The sequence below is a fragment of the Myxine glutinosa genome, chromosome 12 (assembly GCF_964187855.1).
Source record: "Myxine glutinosa chromosome 12, kmMyxGlut1.1, whole genome shotgun sequence".
NCBI lineage: Eukaryota > Metazoa > Chordata > Myxini > Myxiniformes > Myxinidae > Myxine > Myxine glutinosa.
This window is the reverse complement of record NC_136272.1, coordinates 106,836,616-106,862,691: the sequence shown is the minus strand read 5'-3', so window position 1 is coordinate 106,862,691 and position 26,076 is coordinate 106,836,616. Positions and strand designations below refer to the sequence as shown.

At 46.4% G+C, this 26,076-nt stretch overlaps 1 protein-coding gene across 1 annotated transcript; it reads right to left on the bottom strand.

Annotated features, from left to right (window-relative positions):
• Positions 1-2,135: 2,135 nt before the first annotated feature.
• LOC144888381 (uncharacterized) lies at positions 2,136-16,633 on the bottom strand. The gene is made up of 3 exons (XM_078766192.1): positions 16,599-16,633; positions 10,927-11,064; positions 2,136-4,065 (listed from the first exon to the last, which is right to left on the bottom strand). Exons 1-3 carry the CDS (start codon positions 16,606-16,608, stop codon positions 3,818-3,820), a joined length of 396 nt encoding a protein of 131 aa, XP_078622318.1. The 5' UTR covers positions 16,609-16,633; the 3' UTR covers positions 2,136-3,817.
• Between the last annotated feature and the right edge of the window lie 9,443 nt (positions 16,634-26,076).

The window sequence follows — 26,076 nt, the reverse complement described above, 5'->3', positions numbered from 1 at the left end:
GAGGTATTTCATATCTTTGCAAAGTTATTTTGATGAGCCCTCAAATATAAAAAAAAAATTTTAATGTTGAAGGCTCCAGTTACAGACCAGGGGCGGATCCAGGAATTTCAAGACGGGGGGTGAGGGAGGGTGTACGAAACTATAGGGCTGGGGTGGGGTGAAGGGGGGGGGGGGTCTGGGGGTCCTCCGCCAGGAATTTAAAAAAAATTGATCGTCAGAAACGGCATTTCGTGCGTTCTTGGAAGTTTCTGCAGCTCCTTGCGTTCTTCTCTGGTCCAACAGTTCAGCAGATTCGCGATGACTAATGTTCAGATAGAGGAACTGGTGAAACGACTTGCCCAGCTGTTCCTTCTGCTATAAATTGATGAATTGTGTGTGTGTGTGTGTGTGTGTGTGTGTGTGTGTGTGTGTGTGTGTGTGTGTGTGTGTGTGTGTGTGTGTGTGTGTGTGTGTTTCTGTGGTGTGCATGCGTGCGGCATGTTTTTTTTGTGTACTTCTACTGGAGCTTTCTGATATGGAATTTCTGATTTGTGTAGTTCTTCCGAAATGATTGTTATGATCTCCTGAGTTAATTAGGCTAATTAACTATAAATAATCCAGAAGAATTCCCATGTTTGTAAAGGCACGCCATGTTAAGGTGTATAGAGCAGCTTAATAGGTCCTTCCATGGCATGCCATTCTCATTACTAAATAAATAACAAAAACAATGATAATATTTTACAAACCATTTATTCCAACTCAAGCACTATAGGCAGGTATGCTGCAAGGACATGAAAGCCGATGAAAATTTGGTCCATTTGGACCAACGGGCTCACCAGACACCAGTAGTTATATAAGACCTGTGCACTCCCATAGTGTGAAATGATGGCGATGGCAGACTGTGTGCTGGTGAAAGCCACTGAACTGAAAATATATAGAATGACCATTGCCATTCACACCACACAGATGGAGATGTAGCTACCGGGCGCCATCTTGGTTGCACTCGATGCTGGGCGATGGTGATTTCCCTCATGCGTTTGCACGTAATTCAGAGCGAAAAGCGATTGCGTTTTTTCACCTTTTGCGCGATCGTTTTTCAATAGGAAACATATCACAGTTACTACAACACTTTCCTTTATCCTTTCCTTTTCACAACTTCCATAGCACTACGGACTATGAATTAAACGTCTTTGAAACAGCTGTGAAACGTCTTTCCACAACCCTTCCATAACCGATTGGAGCAGTTTATTGCCGCACAAAATGGCATTTTAACAGTTGTCTGGCTTTTAAAATCTGGGACACATTCAAAACAAACGAGATCCGCGAATTGAGTCGGTCGAGTCATGCTAACCAAGATGGCGACACGGCGGCTACACTACGGAGTGTGAGCGTTCTATATATTTTCAATTCAGTGGTCAAAGCCCGGCACCACCATGCGCCTAGGTTGTGAAGCTCAAGGCAGGGGGTTCTCCCCACAAAGCTCGGCACCGCCATGCGGCAAGGTTGTGAAGCTCAAGGCAGGGGGTTCTCCCCACAAAGCTCGGCACCACCATGCGCCTAGGTTGTGAAGCTCAAGGCAGGGGGTTCTCCCCACAAAACCCGGCACCACCATGGGCCTAGGTTGTGAAGCTCAAGGCAGTGGGTTCTCCCCACAAAGCCCGGCACCACCATGCGCCTAGGTTGTGAAGCTCAAGGCAGGGGGTTCTCCCCACAAAGCTCGGCACCGCCATGCGCCCAGGTTGTGAAGCTCAAGGCAGGGGGTTCTCCCCACAAAGCCCGGTACCACCATGCGCCTAGGTTGTGAAGCTCAAGGCAGGGGGTTCTCCCCACAAAGCCCGGCACCACCATGCACCTAGGTTGTGAAGCTCAAGGCAGGGGGTTCTCCCCACAAAGCTCGGCACCGCCATGCGCCTAGGTTGTGAAGCTCAAGGCAGGGGGTTCTCCCCACAAAGCCCGGCACCACCATGCGCCTAGGTTGTGAAGCTCAAGGCAGGGGGTTCTCCCCACAAAGCTCGGCACTGCCATGCGCCCAGGCCCTAGGTTGTGAAGCTCAAGGCAGGGGGTTCTCCCCACAAAGCCCGGCACCACCATGCGCCTAGGTTGTGAAGCTCAAGGCAGGGGGTTCTCCCCACAAAAAAAATCAGATAGGACAGCTGAATGTGAATTATTTTATTAATCGTAAATTATGCTATTTTGGAACAGACGGCGCTTGTGTTTCTGAATGAAAATGTCACACACATCATGTGGGGATATGGTGAAGTCATGGTATATGTTCATGAGGGGCAGAGATGCCATCCGACGTTCTCCCATGGAATATCTTAGGTAGGTCTTCAGACGACACAGGCAAGAAAATGAGCGTTCGGCCTCACAGGAGCCTACAGGGAGGGTGCATCCAATATGGAGGACTTTGATGGATGGAAATTCGTCTCCATCTACTGCGCAGAAACAATCCATGAATGTGCTTGGAAGCGTGTTGTTGGGATTCCTTCTCCAAAACATCTGCAGTCTCTAAGCTCATTTATCAGTCCTGCGAGATGTTCCATGTCGTTTTTCCAACGCAACAGCTTCTGATGTAGGGCTGGAATGTCGCAGGTATCGGCGATTATTGTAGACTAGCCGAAACCCGTGGAACATCCACGGAAGGGAGGATGTGGTGTATGGATAGAGTGTACCATTATGGATGGCATAGGGGCGTGCTCATGGGATCTTCTTCTTCCGTTAAGCTCCAATTTTTTCTCTTTAAGTTAAGTCCAATCAGTCCTCTCTGCTCGAAGTGCTCAGGCCATGCCTTCCCGCTCTCATACTTTTATTGCCGTTTGGTGTAGAAAGGGATTGACATATCATTCGTCTGTTTCAGCTCGTTATCTTTAAGCTTCCTTACGTCTCGCCACCTGCTACACCTCTCTGAGTTACGAGGATTTATGCAACGCACCCCGAGTATCGCAACGTCACTCCATTTAACTTTATTGAAATGACGATAAAGACGTTTCCTTATATATCCTAATTTAAAATGTTCAAGGGAATAAAAAGACCATTTGGTTCACACCACCCATGTTCACACCACTCGACTGTCCAATCAGCGGACGGCTCGCTTCGCCTTCGCCCAGCAGACGCCAATACGATGGCGTCGTAAGATGGCGTCGTATCGGCAGTTAATCGGATGCTTTTGGGCCCCAACGTCGGCGAATTCAGATTTTTCGAGTATGGCTGTACGTGATAAACAAAGAGCGCGGTTCGTAGATCGTAAATCCATGAGTGCCGTGGGCATCGGGTCACTGGGTGCGGCGTAAAAGGGATAACAAAGTCGAGTCCTTACGGTATTATTATATAGATTATTATATAGATGGCATCAGCAGAAACAGATCACTACCTTCCAGATTTTCAGCACAGAATCGGGTGTCCATTTCCTGGCTGAGGTGGTCGAGAAATGGAATGCACATGTTTCTGAGGTAGAAGAGCAAGGGAGTATTGGCGGCATTGTTCGGACGATGGATTTGTGGTTTTACAACTCTCGGCATTGTGACGTCACCTCCTACAGATTCTATCATGGCCTCAGCGTGATCGAACCACAGAGAGAATTCAGTTTCAGCATTTGACCATAGTTGCGTCCTTCTTGTCGTCAATCATAGAGTATGCCTCCAGCACATCCATGCCATTGTGTTGAAGAGGGGGGGGTGCGCACCCCCTGCACCCTCCTCCTGGATCGAAGGGGGGTGCGCACCCCCTGCACCCCCCGCTGGATCCGCCACTGCAGACTATAAAGTCCTCCTCGAGGCCAAGCCTTAAATAAAAGAGCAGCATTGATAGAAAAGTGAAGAAAGAAAAATCTAAGAGTTTTTTAAGAAGTAAAAAATCTGCTTTTTGAAAAGGGGAAGGCCGTAAGTGTTTGTAAATATATGGGAAGGTAAAGATTTCCAGAGTTTGGCAGTGGAGGAGAAGAAACAAACATCATAACGGCCCACCCTTGAGTTGCCAATGGCCACACAATGATCATGTGATGTAGTGGCTTATCGAGTATTCCATGGTCTCGCTCTTGGCAGAGGTACACAAGCAGCAAGTTCTTGGGAGCAGAAACCAAAGTAATATCTGTAGAAAAGAGAAAGAGAGACAACTTTGTGGCGTAATTCGAGCAGGTCGAGTTTTTAGTTCAGATTGGGAGAGTTGATAAGTCGGATTTCTTTGAATTCAATTCTGTCCAGTAATGTCAAATAGGCCATGTCAAAGCTTAGATCCCAACCAAATGAAATGAGATCACACGTGTCCGATGACTTTTGATGGGATAGGTTATATTTTAATAACTTCATTCTTTCTTCATTCATATATTAACATAAGCCTGTGACATCTGCGTATTCATTTATTTCACGTTGGCAAACTATGTTGCCGCTATGTTGCCGTTAAACTATGTTTTAAAACTAATTAAAACTAATTTGCGATTCTTTCGCTTTCCTGCGCATTTGTGCACGCTATGGCGATTTCTTTACCAAACTCCGCTAGCCGTTAGCTTTGGACCAAACCATTTCATGTAAATAGAGGGGGGGGGGATTGTCACCGTACTCACAAGCCGTTAGCTTTGGACCAAACCATTGCATGTAAATAGAGGGGGGGGATATACTTTTAGATATATATATAGTACGGGCATGCCCTAGTAAATCCAATCACAACAGCAGAACTAACTAACACCAACTTTACGTCGTGCCACGTAATGTAAGATATTGTTGTGATACGCATGAAGAAAACGAGCAGAAAGCGAATAAGTTGAGATTGTGTTTAAAGAAAATACCTCCACCCGGCATTCGGTAGAGCGCATACCTCCACCAGACTGAACAGTTTACGTTTTGTATCCCACTGAAAGGCCGGATCTGGATTCGAACTTGAACTAAAAATCGAATCGGCTTGTTCTTGTCACCTAACCAACTCATCCACCAAGTTTTGTCCGAATCCATCCACATCTTTTTCAGATATCGTGCTATTTCCCATTTTGGTGCTATCTCTCAATGATGAAGAATCACAAAAAATTATAGTATCCTGATCCGGATTTTCACCAAAATGTAATCAATTCGTCCTTGTTACACACCCAATATGTCCACCAAGTTTTGTCCGAATCCGTCTGTAACTTTTTGAGATCTCCTGCTCACAATAGACAAACATGCAGGTGTGAAAACATAACCTTCGTCCACCTTAGGTGGTGGAGATAATGATAAACTAGAGCAATGCGACTGTGTCGCCAATATGCGTCCGCGTAATCCCTGCCCGTGACAATGGGTAGATGCCCTTGTTCACTGTCCTAAAAATAAACAAGTTTGGTTTAAATCCCTTCAGCTGTTTTGAACTATCACATTTTTACCACAGGACAGGTTTCACATCGATCGGTGAAGCGTTTTTGGAGAAAGGATACTTTTAAAATATCGGCTTTCAAGCTAATATGGCTGCCAAACCACGTGATACATGACATCATAAATGTACACTCTGCATATGTATGGGTAGGGAATCACGTTTGTGAAGTTTTGTGTTGATCGGATAAGATTCGTTTTTCTATCCAAGATGGCTACCAAACCACGCGACCTACGACGTCATAATTTTCAAAGTATATGCAACAGTGGTGTTAGATGACATTTGTAAAATTTCATATCGATAGGGTGAGCGGTTTCAATGATATAATTATTTAATATTTTCCTTCAGTCCAAGATACCTGCCAAACCATGTGACCTATGATGTCATAAATTTAATATTTCAATACAAATGGGTCATAGATCATATGCATGCAATTTCAGATTTTTAGGATAAGGCATTCGATTAAAACATTTTTGGCTGCTATACCACTTTACCGATGATGTCATCATTATCATCCTCTTGTTCCCTGTTGGGAGTACTGACAATGTGCCAAGTTTCAAATTTTTGCATTCAGCGGTTTCCGAGAAATATTTTTTAATTATTCGCGCTTAATCCAAGATGGCTGCCATACCACGTAACCTTTGATGTCACAATTATCATAAAAATCTTCTACATGGGTGTCACTCCTACCCTGAAAGTTTTGTCTCAATCGGACATGTGGTTGCTGAGAAAAACGAGGTTTAGCCCGTACGGACGGATGGATGGACGGACGGACAACCCGAAAACATAACACCTACGGCCACCTTCAGGGGCGGAGGCATAAAAAGGGTTAAGATTAGTACAAATAGTTGGGTAAAGGAATCAAAACAACTCTCTCAAGTATTTTTGACAAGAGTAATTACTTGTAAACTTTCCTACCACCCGTTTTATTTAGTGTTATTATTCATTGGAAATTAATAACAGGGTTAATAAAATACACCAGTTGATCAATTGTTGCAGAAATAAGTGCAGCGATTCGAGCTTATTCAACAAGGTGGCTGCATCAACATTTCATGGAATATTGCCACCAACTGTTTCCAAGAGAACCGACTCAATATGCCACATTTAATTTGCCATTTGTTGTGGAAATGATAAGGGACTTTCGGTGAGATTGCGTGAATGACTCATCTCGCATGTATTCTTCATAGTAAGGGAAACATATGAAAATCTGTTAACTAAATTGTTACCAAAAAATTTCTTCACCAATATGTTTGTAAAGGTGTGTAATAACATGTGTTAAAATGTTGAAGGTCAACTCCCGTGGGAAACCCAGAAAAAAAGCTGTTGAATTCGGGTACCGAAAAATTATTTTCGAGAATTTTTATTTTTTTAAATCGGCCCTTAAGTAACTTATGAGGGGTCAAATAAGGGTTTTTCATGATTCTGAGTTGATTGTTAACATTTATATTTCACCACAGACACTCCTTTGTGGAAAAATAATTTCTAAATATATCTCATTTTCTACTTTGCAGGACATGGAGTCTAGCAATATGGATGAAGACGTTACTCCACCTGTGCTCAATTGCTTCATCTGTGCACGCTCGGATACACCAGCTGAAAGGCTCATACAGGCAACTCCAAAGGGATACTCAACTTTATTGAAACAAGCAGAAACTGTCGAAAATGTTACTGTTGTGGAACGTATGAAGGAGGCTCAAAAGGAAGGAAAACTGAGGTACCACCAGAAGTGTAAAAATGATCTGTACAACAACTTTGTTGCAACCACCAAGAAGTCAGCTCAAGCATCAAAGGCAGAGAAAGAGTCATCAAAGTTGAAGAGAAGACGCACTACTTGTGAGTTCAGTTCATCAACTGGCTGCAGTTCTAGAAGATCACAGTCAGTTGACCTCCTGTATAAGGATGTATGCATTCTTTGCAACCAACCAGCCCAGCTCTACAAAAATAATCCAGCACAAGCTAGAAAGAAATACAGAGTGCCAGATAATTTGACTGCAGATACACTGAAGGCAAGCTTGCTGAAGACAGCACGGAGTCGCGGGGATGACTGGGGCACTCAAGTCACTGGACGCCTGGAAGGGATCAACGACTTGGTAGCAGAAGAAACACTGTACCATTTGCGATGCAAACTTATGTTTGCGAGAGGTGACAGTTTGTCCAAGACTGATGAGGAAGGAAAAAGGAAGAGAGGACAGAGGAGTATTGATGAGGAGCGAGAGGCAGTTTTTATTGAATTCTGCGAATGGTTAGACTCAGAATTAGAGCATGGGGTAATGAACATGGACCAAGTCCATGAAAAGCTGCAGGAGTTTGATCAGTCACCAGAGAAGAGCCTTTCTTATTCAAAGCATTGGCTAAAGATAAAACTTCTAGAGAAATACGAAGACACCTTGTATTTCACAACACAGGAAAGAAGGGCAGATGTACTCTGTCTCAAAGATGGCACCGACAATATTCTGCGAGTGCATCATGCTAATCTTGACCATGGAGATGCGAAGACTCAGATCATAAAGACGGCACTCAAGTTCATATCCAATGATATTGCCTTGATTGATTTAGGTCTAAAGTCATACCCCACCACACACAGTATGACTGACATCGATAGTCAGCTGACACTTGTTCCTGCAAGCCTTCAGATGTTCTTGAGACCGATTGTCAAGACAGACGAAAGAGTTGCCGTTTGGGGGCAGAATTTTATTAAGGCCTGTCGACCTCGGTCTGGAGTATTGCCACACCAAATGGGGCTTGCCATACAACTTGATCATAGATTTGGGTCATAATGGATGCTCAACAAGTTCCACCGGCTGGGATACACTGAGTCTTACACGGAGACACAAAACTACAAATACTGCTTCCTTAATAGTAGGAGTGGAGATGATGTTCCAGATACTTCTGGCACTCTTGACACCATTGTGGAGGAAACCGATGAACAGATCAATGATGAGGTTGCGGTTGATGCTGCGCTTGAGGATCAATCAGTGATGACAGCCAAAGTGCCAGCCAGTGAAAGTGAATTGTCAAGTAATGATCAGGTGGTCTTTATGGAGGTTGGGGAAACAAACAATGCAGTCACTCAGTTTGTTGGAGACAATATAGATTTAAACATTGTCTCTATTCACGGAAACACTCCCTTTCACTCAATGGGTTGGATCGAAGTCACCTCTCCGGCACCACCTTTGCCAGATCCACAGACAACAGCAGCTTTCCCCCGGGTGAAGTTGAAGGCACTCGACAAAGCTAAGATCCTGAGAGGAACTGAAGTAAAGATTATTCCATTTACGAACAGGAAACAGATAGGAACGAACGCGATCATGTTTCTCCCCCTCGCTGAGCTTTCCTCCTCCCTGGCTCATGATCAGCCACTCCTCACTCCAGGTGACACACTCTGGGCAGCGGGGTGGGTGATCAAAGCCAACGATCCTGAGTTCCCACACTCCAACTGGAATGGCTGGATGAAGAGAATCCATGCTAATGATGCAAAGCAGAGCACACAGATCGAGTTCCTCCCAGTTATTGAAGGAATGAGAAATAACTCTTGAGTATTATATATGTATGTGAAATAAAAGCTACTTTGTGTGTAAATGTAAAAGTGAAAATATAAATGTTAACAATCAACTCAGAATCATGAAAAACCCTTATTTGACCCCTCATAAGTTACTTAAGGGCCGATTTAAAAAAATAAAAATTCTCGAAAATAATTTTTCGGTACCCGAATTCAACAGCTTTTTTTCTGGGTTTCCCACGGGAGTTGAACTTTAGCATTTTAACACATGTTATTACACACCTTTACAAACATATTGGTGAAGAAATTTTTTGGTAACAATTTAGTTAACAGATTTGTGAAATATCTCATAAAATGCCCTTACTATCATGTAAGTTGAAATGCAGAAGTTCATATTATTCTTCGAGTGGATTCAATGCTTTTTTTGATTTCTGCAAACTGTGACAATTTGCATTTTATGGGTTGAATAAACAATGTACATGGCAAATTGTGGCAATGAGATGGTTAATCAAATTGGGATGCAAGGTTACAAAGTGAGAGACTACAGAAGAGGAGGAATTGAGGGAGAAGAGTGGGAACAGTTCAGAACCAGCAAATCTTACAAAGCTCAGGGGTAGAAATTGGAGAGACCATAAGCCATAAGGTATGGTGGGCAGGAGACTGAAATCCAGGAGAGAAGAGCTCAAGACAATAGACTTGGAAAGAGAGTTCCACGAGTGAGAGAAGAGTGTGATGAATGAATGGAAGTGACCGTTAATGTTTGATTTGGAGTGGGTAACAAGGAAAGGCTTTCTGGTAGAGAATGTGTGTGTGGTTTGGGCAGGTAGGTGTTAAACAGAGAAGTGAGAGGGCAGCAGCAACACTAGAATTGAGGAGGTAAAAGATTGCAAGGCCATCAACTGCCGGCATTTTGTCAAAATTTTCCATTATTTTTTTTCTAATTCAATATTTGCAAGTACCACTTGTCACTTCGCTGATGGGAATATTAAGGGAGGAGGAGGGAGTGAGGGTGGGAGAGAGAGTGCGTGGAGAGAGTGAGAGAGAGAGGAGGAAGGGAGAGTGAGAGGTGAGGAGAGAGAGACAGAGAGAGAGAGAGAGAGAATGAAGGGTGGGGAGGGTGAGAGTGTGCAGGGAGAGAGTGAGAGAGAGAGGAGGAAGAGAGAGTGAGAGGTGAGGAGAGAAAGAGTGAAGGGTGGGAGAGAGGGAGAGTGAAGGGTGGGAGAGAGAGAGAGTGTGGGGAGAGAGTGAGAGAGAGAGAGAGAGAGAGAGAGGAGGAAGAGAGAGTGAGGGTGGGAGAGAGAGTGCAGGGAGAGAGTGAGAGAGAGGACGAAGAGAGAGTGAGAGAGAGGAGGAAGAGAGAGTGAGAGGTGAGGAGAGAGAGAGAGAGAGAGTGAAGGGTGGGGAGAGAGAGGAAGGGGGAGAGAAGGAGGGAGGGGAGAAGGAGGGAGGGGGAGCGTGGACAGGGGCGAGGAAGCGTGGAGCTCAAAAAGTGGGATATAAGGAGGAGGGGAGAGAGAGGAAGGAGGAGAGAGGGCGAGGAGGGAGGGGAGAGTGAGGAGGAGGAGGAGTGAGGAGTGGGTGTAGACGGGGAGAGTGAGGGAAAGGGAAGAGGAGGGAGGGGAAGGTAGGGGAGTCTGGAAAGAGTAGAGGGAGGGGTGAGTGGGGAGGGTTGGTGAAGTGAGGAGGGGGAAGTGGAGTGGGGATAGTGAGGAGGGGGAGGGGGGGGGAGGGGAGTGAAAGGTATATTTGAACACTGTAAAACACAAATTGCTTTCATAATACTTGCAAGAACCATGCTATACAGTATATCAATATATAGCATGAGAGGGCGTGGCATGTGAGAGGGTCGGGGTGAAGAAGATGCCAATTGACACTGCGTTCTATGGTGATCAATTAAGCCTCCATCTCCTAAACTGCAACTCAACGTCGTCTTGTCAACGTCAAACTGCAACTTGTCTTATTACAGTGTATAAAGTTGATGTATATAAGACTGCTTCAGTAACGCTAAATTTCAGGATTAAAAAAAAAGAAGATATTTGAGATCATCATTTTATTCAAATTGAAGTATTAGACTTTAACACTGCGCAGGGTATCGTGTTCTATGAACTTTAGCTTACTTGAGCAGTTTGTTTCACATGTTAGAGTCTTGAGTTGGAGCCGCTGCTGTGCTGCAAAATAACACCAGGTGGGTTGACTCAGCCAGCCATCCATCCGGGGTCGGCAAAATGAGTACCAGCTTACTGGTATCAGGGGCACTGCATCAGTGAGTGAGTAAATAAAGTGAGTAACAGTAAAAGTAAATATACACACACATTTACGTATATAATCTCATCACCTATAACCATACACAGTGTCTGCTTGTTAATTTATAAATTTGAAAGTGGCCTGGCCGATCTCTACCAAATTTTGCATGCGTGCTGGTCATGGGCACAAATTCCCACCTCCATACCTCTCCCCCACCCCCCACCCCCTCCTCCCACGAGGGTGAGTTGACACCCCCCACACCCCCCCCCCCTCCCCTTCCACGCCTCCTGCCCCCAAGCCCTCTCCCTCCCACACTTCTCCCTGCTCTCAAATGTTGTGGTTGTGTGCTTCCCCTTCTCTCCCCATCTTGTCTTCCGCTCCCTCTTTTTGTATATTTTGTTTGTCTGGTCGATTTGTTTGTGAAATAAATGTTAGCTCTTTCACGAGCCTCGATTCAGTATACAAAAAAAAACAACTTACAATATCCCCCTGTGCACATGACACAGTGCACGTTGTTTACTGACTCCTGCTGGAGGGAGAGCATATTACGAGTGAGGGCAAAATGAGTTTTCTTTTTCTTACACTTGTGAGGGAGTCAGATTGGGCTTAAGGGTGTAGTACTGGTGAAAAATTGAGAAAACTACATAGGTACCTTTGAGAGGCCTTTACACAAAAACAAAGTCAAGTTAATATCTAATTTTCAGTTTTTCTTGAAAGATATAATCTTGGCTTTAACTCGGACCAGTTTCAACGCTTCTTTGTCATATTACATGCATATAATTTGCATAAATTAGACCGTCAATAAAAAACAAGGAAAAACAAAGAACACATTTCTACTTCTATCTTCTATGTCACCTATCATTCTTTTCACACAAAACTTGGTACATGTATTATACATGTGTTACTCTACTACCTGATGAGAGGATTTTGTGAAATTATGTCAAATGTTCACTAATTAGCTAATTATGCCAATTACCAGATAAAACTTGGTTGTCCTTCAATAAATCCACAATGGCTACCCCTATAAACGAAAGCCTTCATCATTTTAAAGGAAGTGATATTCTGAATATCCTGTCCAAATTTCAGCCCAAAAGAATGATGCAAATTAAAGTTATAACAAATTTCATGCAAAATATTATATTTCTTGTAAATTGCGTGTAAAGATAACAATAATTAGGGGTATTTCTATGACCTCTAATAGCATGGTTCTTGTTTATAAGACTACTAGCAGAAGTACCCGGCATTGCCGGGCGGGGGAGAGGAGGGAAGGGGGAAGGGGAGGGGAACAGGGGGGAGGGGAGGGGGGAGGGGCAGGGGAGCGGAGGGGGGAGGGGAGGGGAGGGGAGGGGAACGGGGGGAGGGGGGAGGGAGGAGGGGGAGCGGGGATGGGGGAGGGGGGAGGGGGAGAGGGGTGGGGAAGGGGTAGGACAGAAAGGAAGGGGTAGGGGGGAAAGGGAGGAGCATGAGGGAAAGGGAGGGGGATGGGGAAGGGGTAGGGCAGAAAGGAAGGGGTAGGGGGGAAAGGGAGGGGCATGGGGGAAAGGGAGGGGGAGGGGAGGGGAGGGGGAGAGGAGGGGAAAGGGGAGGGGGGAAGGGGAGAGGGTAGGGTGGAGGGAGAAGGGAGGGGGAGGGTAGGGGGAGGGGGAGGGGGGAAAGGGAGGGGGAGCGGGAGGGAGGGAGGGGGAGGAGGGGAGGGGAGGGGGGAGGGGAGGGGGATGGGAGGAGGGGGAGGGGGAGGGGAGGGGGGATGGGGGGAGGGGAGGGGGGATGGGCGCAGGGGAGGGGGATGGGAGGGGAGGGGAACGGGGGGAGAGGGGGTAGGGGGGAGGGGAGGGGGAGGGGAGGAGAGGGGGGAGGGGGAGGGATGGCAGGGGGAGAGGAGTGGGAGGGTGGGGGGAGGGGGAGGGGGAGGGGAGGGGGAGGGGGAGGGGAGGGGGGAGGGGAGGGGGAGGGGAGGAGAGGGGGAGGGGGAGGGATGGGAGGGGGAGAGGAGTGGGAGGGTGGGGAGGAGGGGGAGGTGGAGGGGGAGGGGAGGGGGTGTGGGGGAGGGGGGAGGGGAAGGGGTAGGACAGAAAGGAAAGGGTAGGTGGGAAAGGGAGGAGCATGGGGGAAAGGGAGGGGGAGGGGAGGGGGATGGGGAAGGGGTAGGGCAGAAAGGAAGGGGTAGGGGGAAAGGGAGGGGCATGGGGGAAAGGGAGGGGGAGGGGAGGGGGGAAGGGGAGAGGGTAGGGTGGAGGGGGAAGGGAGGGGGAAGGGTAGGGGGAGGGGGAGGGGGGAAAGGGAGGGGGAGGAGGGAAGGGGAGGGGAGGGATATAGATGGTTACTGGCAATTGATCACATCCAGAAATGATGTAATCCACACAATTTATGTACTTTACATAACGTTAATAGGAATACATGGCCGTGTAGATGGGAAATACAGTTTGTTTGAAATAAATCACAAATATCAGATGAAAGTGACCAAAAACCTATGTGGTGTGAATGGCAATGTTCCTCGCTGAAATGTGAAAAAACTGAATTACGTGCGAACGCATAACTGTGAGATTATGGCGGCAAAGTTGGAACATCACGTGATCCTAGCAGAAGTACCCGGCATTGCCGGGTGGGGGAGGGGAGACCCGTACATTCCCAACCCGTACATTCGCCCTCTCGACTCAAGCTCGTATTCGATTCGTATTCGAAATCGAAAGGGGAAAGGGGAAATCCTTCGTATTGGAATTCGTCAACACGAAATATGAATTAAAATTTAATTCATATCGCACAAAATCGACACAAAACACGGTCGCATGAAGGTGAAAAAACGCAATGGCTTTTCGCCCTGAATCACGTGCAAACGTGTGACGTGTGACGGGATGGAACATCACGTGATTGCTCTGAGCGAATCAGCGAGCTGCTCGCACTGGCTGAGATTAGCGGGTACTTCGCTGAAATGCGCTGAGATAAATATGAATAAAAAATATGGATCTCGTCAAATATGGTCTCAGCCATGTTCGTCCCAGGCTCAATGGCCATGTCTATGCCAAATATCAAGCACGTGAGCCTCTCCGTTTCGGAGTCTATCGGTAACATTACACACACACGCACACACACACAAACTGTGTTTTATATATATATATATATAAGGAAACTGTTCAGCTAAAAAAAATTTTAAAAAATCATCTGTTCACCAGTACTACACCCTTAACCCTGTGGGGCGGCATGCTTCAGAAGTCAGTTTGGTGATATGCTGATACGGTCTGCCAAAGACAGGTTGGCAGACTGTGAGATTGATCTTCAGAGATTATGCCTTTTCCAGGGGTTGGCCAGAGAAGAAGGCTGCGGGGTTTGAAAGCCAATCCATGCAGAGGAACAAAGTCAGAGCATGGGATTTCCTGCATGACATACATGTTCCAGGTATAGCTTACAAATAAGGTGTTTTTTTCGAGATCTGCAGAAATGGATGTTGCACCTGCCTGCCCCTCAGAAGTGAGGTGTACTGCACAGAGCAGCGTCATTCACGAAATAGTACAGAGGATTATCCACAGTGAAGCAGGCAGGTGAATGAGTTAGACCAATGATAAAGTTGTTCCTAAAATACTGCCTTGTGCAATAGCAATCTCAAAATAGATCTCAAGACGGAATGCCACCAAGAGCAACCCATTGTTTCCACTTTCAAATATGATTTTAAAGCAATTAAAGAGAGTACACTGAATACCATTTGCAGACAGATTGGAAAGTAAAGCTGGGTGCCAGGCAGTATAGAAGGCTCAAGAGATGTTCACAGAAATGGCACCAATCTCTCTTTTGAGATTTCGTACATCTATGCATTGCTGGGTAAAAAGGCATCAAATCAATGCATAACATAACTAGATTGTATTCAAAGAATACTTACCCTGCGCAGTCAACTTGTTGCGAACCAACTCTTCTGTTTTTGAACATATTTTTTTCTTTGATCCAATATGGCTGCTAGACCACGTGAGCGATGACATCATAAATTTATATTCTCTAAAATAATTGTTGCATAGATCACGCTCAATAAATTTAAAACTGATCAGACTAAGCGTTGTACCTGTCGAATTATGACGTCATTATTATGGCACCAATGACGTCATTGTTAAAAACACCTATTCCCCATATGGAGTTCTTTACAATGAGCTATGTTTCAATTTTTTCCATGCGGCGGTTTTGGAGATATAGAGGTGCAACATTTTTCGGTTTTTCCAAGACGGCGCCTGTACCACATGACCTATGACGTCATGATTATCATTAAAATATTCCAAAGGAGGAGGCGCTCCTATGGTGAAAATTTCGTGTCCATCAGACCAACAGTTTGCAGAAAAAAAAAAGAATAATGATCGGATGGATAAGTGTTGTATTTGCCGAATTTTGACGTCATAAAGAAGGCACCATGACATCATTAACATATCTTATTCCCCATGGGGAGTCGTTGACAATGAGCCAGGTCTCAGTTTTTTGCCATGGAGTGGTTTCAGAGATATAGAGGTGCGAAGTTTTTCCAAGATAGCGCCTGTACCACATGACCTATGACGTCATAATAATCATTAAAATATTCTCCAGGAGGAGGCCCTCCTATGGTGAAAATTTCATGTCAATCGGACCAACGGTTGCCGAGAAAATGAATTTTTAAAATGCAGACACGCACGGCACACGTACACACCTGAATGCTTACCCTCGATTTTCGCTTGGCGAGTGCAGGGTAAAAATGCAAACACAGGCTCACCCTGCCCACTAAATCCTTCTCTGGCACAGTTCATCTTTTCACAGCAGCTCATGTCTTTGTGGCCTGGCAGGATGGCTTAGGCCCTAGACACTCACATCTAAGGTGTCTTGGTAGGGTTTGAATCTCGACCCAGCTACAAACTGTCATCCTGCTGTTCCAATGTGTGTGGCGTCACCACGGATGGACGTTAAACTGGCCGTCCCGTCTTCCGTGATTAGTTCGTGGACGTTAAAGATCCCACGGTGTCCTTCGTGAAGAGTAGGCAAGCTATCGCCGGCATCCTGAACAAATGAAATTCCACAGAGGGCAATGCATCAGCAGCACAGCCAATGATGCTAACCTGCAGCCTTTTGCTGCATACAAAAGAAGAAGAAGAATTACGATGTCTGTTCACAGCAAAATAAGATATGTGTGCTGGTTCTTCGATGCAATGGGCTGGTTTCCAAAAGGATCCCTCTTGACATTTTTAGTGCTCTTCTTTAGTTGGACAACCGTTGGCAAGTACCTGAGCGCATACCTTTCCACCTTTTCGCACTTACTTTCCAAAATAACCACACCTGACAATCAGCTGAGGTCTTTTTTTCAAGGCTCTGCAAAGCCATATGTCGTGCTGAACAATGTCGTGTTTTTGGTTACGTTTTCATCAGGTCATTTGTGGTTTTTTCTACTTTAAATAAAATGTTTTTTCTTTTCTTCCTTCCACACCTTTTCAAGTTGCTGACTGCTGCCACCTCGTGGCTCCCCCTTTGCTTGCTCCTCTTCAATCAGATCAATAAGCTTCCATCATTGCACAACGCTTCAATCTTTTAAAGTCATACAGATTACCATGGGTCATGAAGGGGAAACAGAAGTGTGAAGAGTCTAAATGTCACGTCCTGAAGAAGAGACTTTTCAATGGTGGCTGCAAACAACACAAAACAGCAAAATCATAGGATTTCAGCCATAACAGCCCGAACTCATGTTGGAATCAAATCGTAATTTTATATGCCTAGAAATATGCGAAAGGACTTTATAAATGAATTTCAAAAAAATTGACAAACCATGAAAAATTCAAATTATTCAAATTATAATGATACATTCTTGTGCTGCTTCTCTCATCTGGTCTTGCCCCCCCCCCCCCCCCCCATGGGGTGTTGGTGTTGTTGATTTTTTTGTTTGTTTTTTTGTATCCTGAATCGAGGCTCGTGAAAGAGCTAACATTTACTTCTCAAACAAATCAACCAGACAAACAAAATATATAAAAAGAGGGAGCGGAAGACAAGATGGGGAGAGAAGGGGAAGCACACAAAAAATCACATCTTTTCTTCTAATACAGGTGTTGAAGCTACAAACAAATGAAAAGGCTTAACAGACATTAAACAAGAAAAAGGAGAAACAGTTGGACAAGAACACAAAAATGCAACTCTGCGTGAGGGAAGACATTGCAAGTGAAAGAGTAGACAGGTCTCGGCAGGTGTTAACCCAGCAGGTATGTGACGAATTTTGGAGTTATTGTGACTTTAAAGATACAAGCATAAAAATTGGTAGGCTTTTCGAGCAAGCCGAAAGGAAGCTTTTCAGCTATGGGGCCACTGATTTCCCCTATAACAACAGTATCAGCCATTTTCCAAGATGGCCACCAACTAGTTTTGTTGCGATTATGCTCAGTGTGTGTTGTGTGCATAGTTTCATCAATAACTTAGTCTATTAGGGCCCAAGATGGCTTGTTCATCTCTTGGCCAGGAATAGAGGTCCAAGGTTCACTTCCGGTTTTGGTTCCTTGAGCTTTGTCGTGCCGATTTTCGGCCTTGCCTTTTTCCATAAGTACTCCTGATGTTTTTAGCCACGACTGTATACTATCACCTCCCTCACTGCAAGGAGAATGGACATCCTCGACTCACCAACTTGGCTAAATCGATCCTTATTTCTGCCCGTCATCATAATTTACTCCCCCATAAACACCAATAATTATCCCAAATGCGATTGAGAAACTCACATCAGATCCACATCCCACAAATGAGGACTCAGAGATAGAAAATTCCTACTTTGGGTGCAATTTTTAAATTCCCAATAGAATAAGGTGCAATATTGTTGCTTTGCCAGAAGCCATCGTTGTCTACAATCTGCTCTGCACTGTCATACATTTCACATCTTCTATATAATTATAGATTGTTTTCAACTTTTTAATGTCTCTTAAATGTTTTTTTAAATCTGTTTTTATCTGATATTGTATAGTCCACCAAGTACTCCTATTTGTAATTCATTGACCGATTTGTTGAATAATTTCTTCTTGATTGCATGCTTGTGTGTTGATTTTGAAATGTGATATGCAGGTATTTGCTTTTTCATTCAATGTAAATGGATTTCTCCTTTTAATGTAAACACGGCCGTTTGCCTTCGGACTATGGTCTTGCATGCTTTTTATTTAATAAAACCGCATTTATTATTATTATTATAATTAGATGACAAGAACAAGTCGATTTGATCTTGTTTAAGGTCCGGATCGAGATCCGACTTTTTTTTAATTTATTTTTTTGTATACAGGATCGAGGCTCGTGAAAGAGCTAACATTTATCACACAGAAAATCAAACAGATACACAAAACATATAATAAGGGTAGCGGTAGACAAGATGGGGAGAGAAGGGAAAGCACAAACACAACATTTGAGAGCAGGGACATCGGGAGATCTGTGGGAGGGAGAGGGCTTGGGGGGAGGAGGCGTGGGAAAGGGGAGGGGTGGGAGAAGTATAAAACACAAGGACACTGCAAGGACTTCCAGGAAAGAAGTTGGTATTTCAAAAAAGTGGATTTGGGGTGAAATTTGCAGGGGTAGAAAAGATCAAGGTTTTGGATTGGGGAAGATAAGAGATGGTGGTGAACAGCTGTTTTAAAGACCTGGAGGGAGGAGTGAGATTGAAGAGAGTGAGGGAGTTTGTTCCAGAGGTGGGAGAAAAGAGGAATGAAGGAGTGAAGGTGAGCAGAGAGTGTTGATTTTGGCAGTTTAACCATAAGAGGGTTGCAGGCAGATGTTGTGCGACCTGTAGGAATATTTGGGGGACAGAGCCCAGAGAGAGCTGGGGGAGCAAGGCCGGAGAGGAGTCGGTAGAAGACAGAAAGACCACCAACCTGCCTGCGGTGAGTAAGTGAAAGGCCCTCGGAGTTAGCTTCATCGCGGGAGATTCCAATGATTCTGAACGCTTTGGTTTCAACAGCGTGAAGCCGAGCTAGGTGTGAGGCAGGAGCACCGGCCCAGAGGGGTGAACAGTATTCCATTGAGCTGTGGATGAAAGCCTTGTATGTGGTGAGGAGCTCAGGTGCGCCAAGGAAGGACTTCGCATGAGGATGCCCAGTCGGCGACTGGCTTTGGAGCCCAGATTGGAAATGTGGTTTTCCCAGGAAAGATCATGGCAGATAGTGAGACCCAAAAGCTTGAGTGAGAGAACTTCTTGGAGAGGATTATTCAGAAAGTGGATGGGAGGGTTGTCCAGTCGGTCTTTTCGGAGAGAAAGACTTATCAGTGAGTGCATGAGATGACAACCTACATGTGGTGCTCCTGTTAAATGACATTCGACAGTGTTATACTCTGAAGATATCAGGACTAATGTCATCAACTGGCCAATACCACCAACGCACTCGGAAACCCCAGCAATTGGGCCCGAGGCTGCGTAGTGCTAAAAAGGCCTTTCCCAGGGCCGAAAGCTGAGAACCACAACAAGACCAGTGGGTCCCTCACTCTGCATCCTCAAACTTAATGTTTACGGGTTGACACTTCCTAAGTGTGAGATCCTCACCAAGATCCTGAAGGATCACAACATCGACACAGCCATACTCCAGGAAACTCAAAGCGAGGATGACAAAAAGGATGCAAAGAAAAAGATTGCAGGCTGCAACCTTATGGCCTCTGTCAATGCAGCAAAACATGGCCTCACCACCTACATCAGGCATGATCTTCAAAACATCGAAACCATAGACAACAATTCGCTCTTTGCAACAATAAAGATAAGCAGTGTCAACTGTTGCAAACGTGTACAAGCTGCCCACAAAAGCATGGTCATTACCTGCTCGACCTTAAAATAACCACCGCTCTTGACACTGAACGTCTGAAGCGCTGGAAGGATTTTGTGGAGTCAACAGACTATGCCGACAGCAGCCACAAGGCATGGACCTTGCTGAGGAAACTGGATGCACAGAAAACTCCACTACCGCCATCCCAAGAATCTCTCCTGATTCCATCGCTTCCCATCTCCTCCAGACTTCAAAAGCACAAATCTCCAAATCATTAAGGCAGGAGGTAAAAAGGAACTATCTCCGAAACCTAAACAAAAGTCCATTGAGCAGCCACCTGTCAGCCCCAAATACAAAGAAAGACACTGACGCCGCACTGCCGGCAACCAAAAACGGCCAGTCGTAGGGGCCGATGGACTGTTCCCCGAATTCCTTAAAACCCCCAGAGAAAAGCGTCGTACCTGGTTGGCAGCCCTTGTTACTGTTGTCCATGAAACAAGGAAAATTCCTGCGGCCTGGAAGAAGGCTAATGGTATTGCCATCCAAAAAACTGGTAAACCAGCAGACTGAGAAGAAGGTACATAAGACCTTCTTCCAGTCTTCAGTAGTCCACTGGCGGTGCTTCATGGCCCAGGCAAGCCTCTTTTTCTTATTTTGCCATCTTAGCAATGGCTTTCTTACTGCCACTCGACCTGTCAAACCTGCAGCTCGAAGTCTTCTCTTCACAGTTGAAACTGAGACTTGCTTACTTCGACCACTGTTAAGCTGTGCTTGAAGCTGTTGTCCTGTGAGCCACCTATCACGCAAGCTGTTGACTCTCATAAACTTGTCTTCTGATTCTGTTGTGGCTTTGGGTCTGCCAGACCTCTTCCTGTCAGAGTTTCCTCCAGTTTCTAATATGCTACTTCCTGCAGTGCAATATTGTCCAAATAATGCTTCAGAGGGTGTAATAACAGTCTGTTCCAATACTGCTTTCATACAGACAGGGGGTTTGTAATCAAGTAATCAGCAGAGGTTGGGACACCTGTAGAAATTGTTTGCATCAACTTTCAAGGCTTAATTTACGTACATTGCTGCAAACAGCTGTAAGTTGTTAACCCATTACTTGTTCCCTGAAGAAGGCCTTTTTTTTACAATACGTAATGTGTTCAAAAAGTATCCGACCTTTATTTTTCGTGCGTAAAAAAAAAGAAGCCAGGGAGGCGTTGATTGGTGCACGTATGTAGGCGATCCTAATGCACACGCGTGAATTTTTTCCCACCTGCAGAAGCTGTCATTCGACGGCAGACCGCCGATGGGTGAGGTCATGTAAGCGAGCGCCGTCGGATTTTCGTTTTTGACAAAATGACGGAAAAACTTGAACAACGCTACTGCATCAAATTTTGTGTTTCATCAAACTTGCATCAAAACTGCAACTTGGTTTCTGGGTCGTACCCATAAACCCAGGACTCATCGCCAGTGATCACTGTGTTGAGGAAGCTGGGATCGCTGTTCACAGTCTCCAGCATGTCCTGTGCGATCTCCAAACGGAGTTGCTTCTGCTCAATCGTTAGCAGCTTTGGTACGAACTTCGCTGAGATTCTCCTGAAGCCCAAATCCTCCTTCATAATGGAATGAATGGTGTTGAATCTTGCGGATCGTTTCCACTTGGGAATCGCCAAACTTTACACAAAATTTGATGCAGTAGCGTTGTTCAAGTTTTTCCGTCATTTTGTCAAAAACGAAAATCCGACGGCGCTCGCTTACATGACCTCACTCATCGGCGGTCTGCCGTCGAATGACAGCTTCTGCAGGTGGGAAAAAATTCACTCGTGCGCATTAGGATCGCCTACATACGTGCACCAATAAACGCCTCCCTAGCTTCTTTTTTTTTACGCACGAAAAATAAAGGTCGGATACTTTTTGAACACAGTGTATAACTGTGCAATTTACATTATTTTCCCGTTTTTGCTAACCTAAACTTTTTTTTCAACCTCGAGCAGTTTACTGCTTACCTCTGTACCATTTCAGGTTATTCACTGGACATGATTCCAGCAACTCTACAGCACAGGGGGACCATGAGGGAAATAAAAACTGAAAAATTGAGGTGTTCTAAAACTTTTGACAGGTAGTGTATATATATATATTGTTGCGGATATGAGGACTGCATTTTTTTTTGATTGTGTGCTTTATTATTATTATTATTGTTATTCTGCGCCTCCTGCCTCCGGAGCTGTGTAAAGGTCAAAAGGGCGTCCCATAATTAGTCCACAAGCATACACGTCAGCCAATCATAGAATACCCCTGTTCGATAGTTATATCTTATTCTGTGTTTTAGGGTAAGGCTGTGTCTCCCATTAATAGAAATACTCCATTGCACCAGTGAAAGAGATAGATTCCCTTCATTCCCACTCCCAAAACTTCCATTTCCCCTTTCGTCTTTGCCAGGCCTCGAGTGCCATTGCCAATTACCTCCCTTCCAATTGCCAACTGCATTTTGGGCGGTTTTCCCTTCATCCACCATTGACCACGAGGCAGGGTTGGGGAAGAAAGGCGGGTCCCCACCTCGTCATAGAGGGGAGGAGTGAACCAGCCCTTGCCGACCAACCCAGAACGAGGGGTTGGCTTTTGAGGGCGGAGAGAGAACGTTTTGGGGAGGTTCGCAAAGGGTCAAGGGTGGGGCTTATATAACCCGAGGCAGAGGCCCCCGGAGAGAGTCGAGGAGGGAGGAGATCAGAAGACAGAAAGGCCTTGAGTTGGACTAAGCAAGAGAGGAAGTTGTTGGACTGGGTGGGACTAAGAAAGAGTTCTGAAGCTTGTGAGAGAAAGAGAGAGAACCCGTTACACCAACCCCCCAGCAGCCGCGTTGGCTCCACCAAGCGTTCACCTCCACCAAGGCTCCACCAAGCTCCGCGTTGGCTCCACCAAGCGTTCACCTCCACCAAGGCTCCACCAAGCTCCGCGTTGGCTCCACCAAGGCTCCACCAAGCTCTGTGTTGGCTCCACCAAGCGTTCACCTCCACCAAGGCTCCACCAAGCTCCGCGTTGGCTCCACCAAGCGTTCACCTCCACCAAGGCTCCACCAAGCTCCGCATTGGCTCCACCAAGCATTCACCTCCACCAAAGCTCCACCAAGCTCCGCGTTGGCTCCACCAAGCGTTCACCTCCACCAAGCTCCGCGTTGGCTCCACCAAGCGTTCACCTCCACCAAGGCTCCACCAAGCTCCGTGTTGGCTCCACCAAGCATTCACCTCCACCAAAGCTCCACCAAGCTCCGCGTTGGCTCCACCAAGCGTTCACCTCCACCAAGGCTCCACCAAGCTCCGCGTTGGCTCCACCAAGCGTTCACCTCCTCCAAGGCTCCACCAAGCTCCGTGTTGGCTCCACCAAGCGTTCACCTCCACCAAAGCTCCACCAAGCTCCGCGTTGGCTCCACCAAGCGTTCACCTCCAGCCATCCACCTCCTGCCATTCCTGTCATTCCCCGCGTGAGTCTGTCTTTTGTTTGTTCTGTCCTGGGTTAATTAAGACTGTAGGTAAGCTAGTATTTTCACTGTGTCACCTGCGTCTTATGTGCTTGTAAATAAATGTGACTGCTTTCTTTTTGCTTATGTGTGTAAATAGTAAATAAATTTAGTAGTATTTCCAAACCTTTCTTTGCCTTCGTCTTCCTCTTTGCATTCGTCGTTTTAGTCTTTTCCCTCATTGAATAGCGGTGGCGCGATCCGGCCAAAGTTTGGGGCAAATCGGGTATTAGTCGGGGAATAACTGTTCGGTCGCGGTAATACCAACCGCTCGGTAAAATAACATCTTTAACCGCGTCCGCAACAATATATATATATATAATTTTTATTTTTTTTAAATACTGAATCGAGGCTCGTGAAAGAGCTGACAACCGCGAGGGAAAGACAGCACAGGGGGACCGCGAGGGAAAGACAGCACAGGGGGACCGTGAGGGAAAGACAGCACAGGGGGACCGTGAGGGAAAGACAGCACAGGGGGACCGCAAGGGAAAGACAGCACAGGGGGACCGCGAGGGAAAGACAGCACAGGGGGACCGCGAGGGAAAGACAGCACAGGGAGACCGCGAGGGAAAGACAGCACAGGGGGACCGCGAGGGAAAGGCAACACAGGGGGACCGTGAGGGAAAGACAGTACAGGGGGACCGCGAGGGAAAGACAGCACAGGGGGACCGTGAGGGAAAGACAGCACAGGGGGACCACGAGGGAAAGACAGCACAGGGGGACCGTGAGGGAAAGACAGCACAGGGGGACCGCGAGGGAAAGACAGCACAGGGGGACCGTGAGGGAAAGACAGCACAGGGCGACCACGAGGGAAAGACAGTACAGGGGGACCACGAGGGAAAGACAGTACAGGGGGACCACGAGGGAAAGACAGTACAGGGGGAACATGAGGGAAAGACAGTACAGGGGGACCACGAGGGAAAGACAGCACAGGGGGACCGTGAGGGAAAGTCAGCACAGGGGGACCGTGAGGGAAAGACAGCACAGGGGGACCGCGAGGGAAAGACAGCACAGGGGGACCACGAGGGAAAGACAGTACAGGGGGACCACGAGGGAAAGACAGTACAGGGGGACCATGAGGGAAAGACAGTACAGGGGGACCACGAGGGAAAGACAGCACAGGGGGACCGTGAGGGAAAGTCAGCACAGGGGGACCGCGAGGGAAAGACAGCACAGGGGGACCGCGAGGGAAAGACAGCACAGGGGGACCGCGAGGGAAAGACAGCACAGGGGGACCGCGAGGGAAAGACAGCACAGGGGGACCGTGAGGGAAAGACAGCACAGGGGGCCCGCGAGGGAAAGACAGTACAGGGGGACCGCGAGGGAAAGACAGCACAGGGGGATTATTACAGACTATGCATTTAATATGGAATTTTTTTTTTCTTGACTTGGGTTTACTTTCTGAACTCAGTATATCAATCTGGTGATTTTCCTTTACCCTTCGGTGATGTCTTTGTTGAAAGAACCATGTCACTGATTGTCTTTCGCAGCAAGAAGTCAATAACAGGATTATATCACAGGTGGCGTGACAAAATGTAAGGACAGGTACATTTGATGATTGGCTTCACAATCGGGTATATAAGGGTTGTTGCGTTCTGTATTAGTGGAAAACAACTGCTGCACGTCTACAAAAGTTATTGCCACTTCCTCTGGAGATGGTCCGTCAACTTGGCAATGCTGTTTGTCATGGAGTGGTGGCTTTACGAAATTCTGGCATGAAACAGCGTGCTATTGCTCGGCAGTATGGCATCACTCAAGGTCAGGTGTCAAAGATCCTGAAACGAAATGCTCAAAGGGGTGTCCCTACTCCAATACCGAGGCCAGGACGTCCACGCAGAACCACAAGGAGAGATGATCGGCAGCTGCACCGGTTAGTCTGCAATGGCCGTACCAAGTCAGCTAATCGGCTTAGGGCTGAGTGGCAGCAACTGACAAATGTGCCTGTATCCAGAAGGCTAGTCAACCAACGACTGGTTCAAGCAGGCTATCGTGCCAGGCGTCCCCTGAGAAAGCCACGCCTGACCAGACAACACAGCCAGCGCCGATTGCAGTGGGCCAGAGAGCACCGTCAATGGCAGCCAGGACACTGGAATCACGTGACCTTCAGTGACGAGTCTAGATTTCTGGTCTAACGTCAAGATGGCCGCGTCCGAATGTGCAGACAAGTGCATGAAGCCCACAACGAAGATTGTATAGTGCCAAGAGTCCAAGCTGGAGGTGGTGGGGTGACCGTTTGGGCTGCTTTTCATGCAGGGGGCAAAACTGACCTGGTTGTTCTGAATGGAAACCTGAACCAGTTCAAGTACAGGGTCATTCTGGAAGAAACATTGCTTCCATTTGCTCGTGCAGCCTTTCGAGGAAACTTTGTCTTCCAAGATGACAATGCACGGCCTCATCGTGCTCGCATGATCCAACACTTTCTTGCTGACCGTGGTGTAGAGCATATGGAGTGGCCTGCCATGTCCCCGGATATGAATCCGATAGAGAACTTGTGGGCAGAATTAACGCGTCAAATCGACAACTTGGACCAGCAGCCTCCCTCTGTGCGTGAATTGCAGCAGACTATTGTCACTGCATGGCAAGCGATTCCTGTCCAAACCTTGGCAAATCTCGTGAACAGCATGCCTCGACGTGTACGTGCTCTCCTGAATGTTCGTGGGGGTTACACGAAGTACTGAACTGTAATTTTACTGTCCGTAATCCCAGTCATAATTTAGCTTTTGTTTTTGTTGAATTTTTTTTTGGCTAATGTGCAAAATAAAGAGATACTTCTGGAAAACGTACAGAAGTTTAACATAGTACTGTCCGTGAATTGA

What these genes read in the sequence shown, in the direction of transcription:
- LOC144888381 (XM_078766192.1), bottom strand. An exon ending in ATGTGAAACAAACTGCTCAA is followed by an intron (nt 4,066 to 10,926) that starts GTAAGCTAAAGT and finishes TCTTTTCTACAG; the next exon opens with ATATTACTTTGGTTTCTGCT.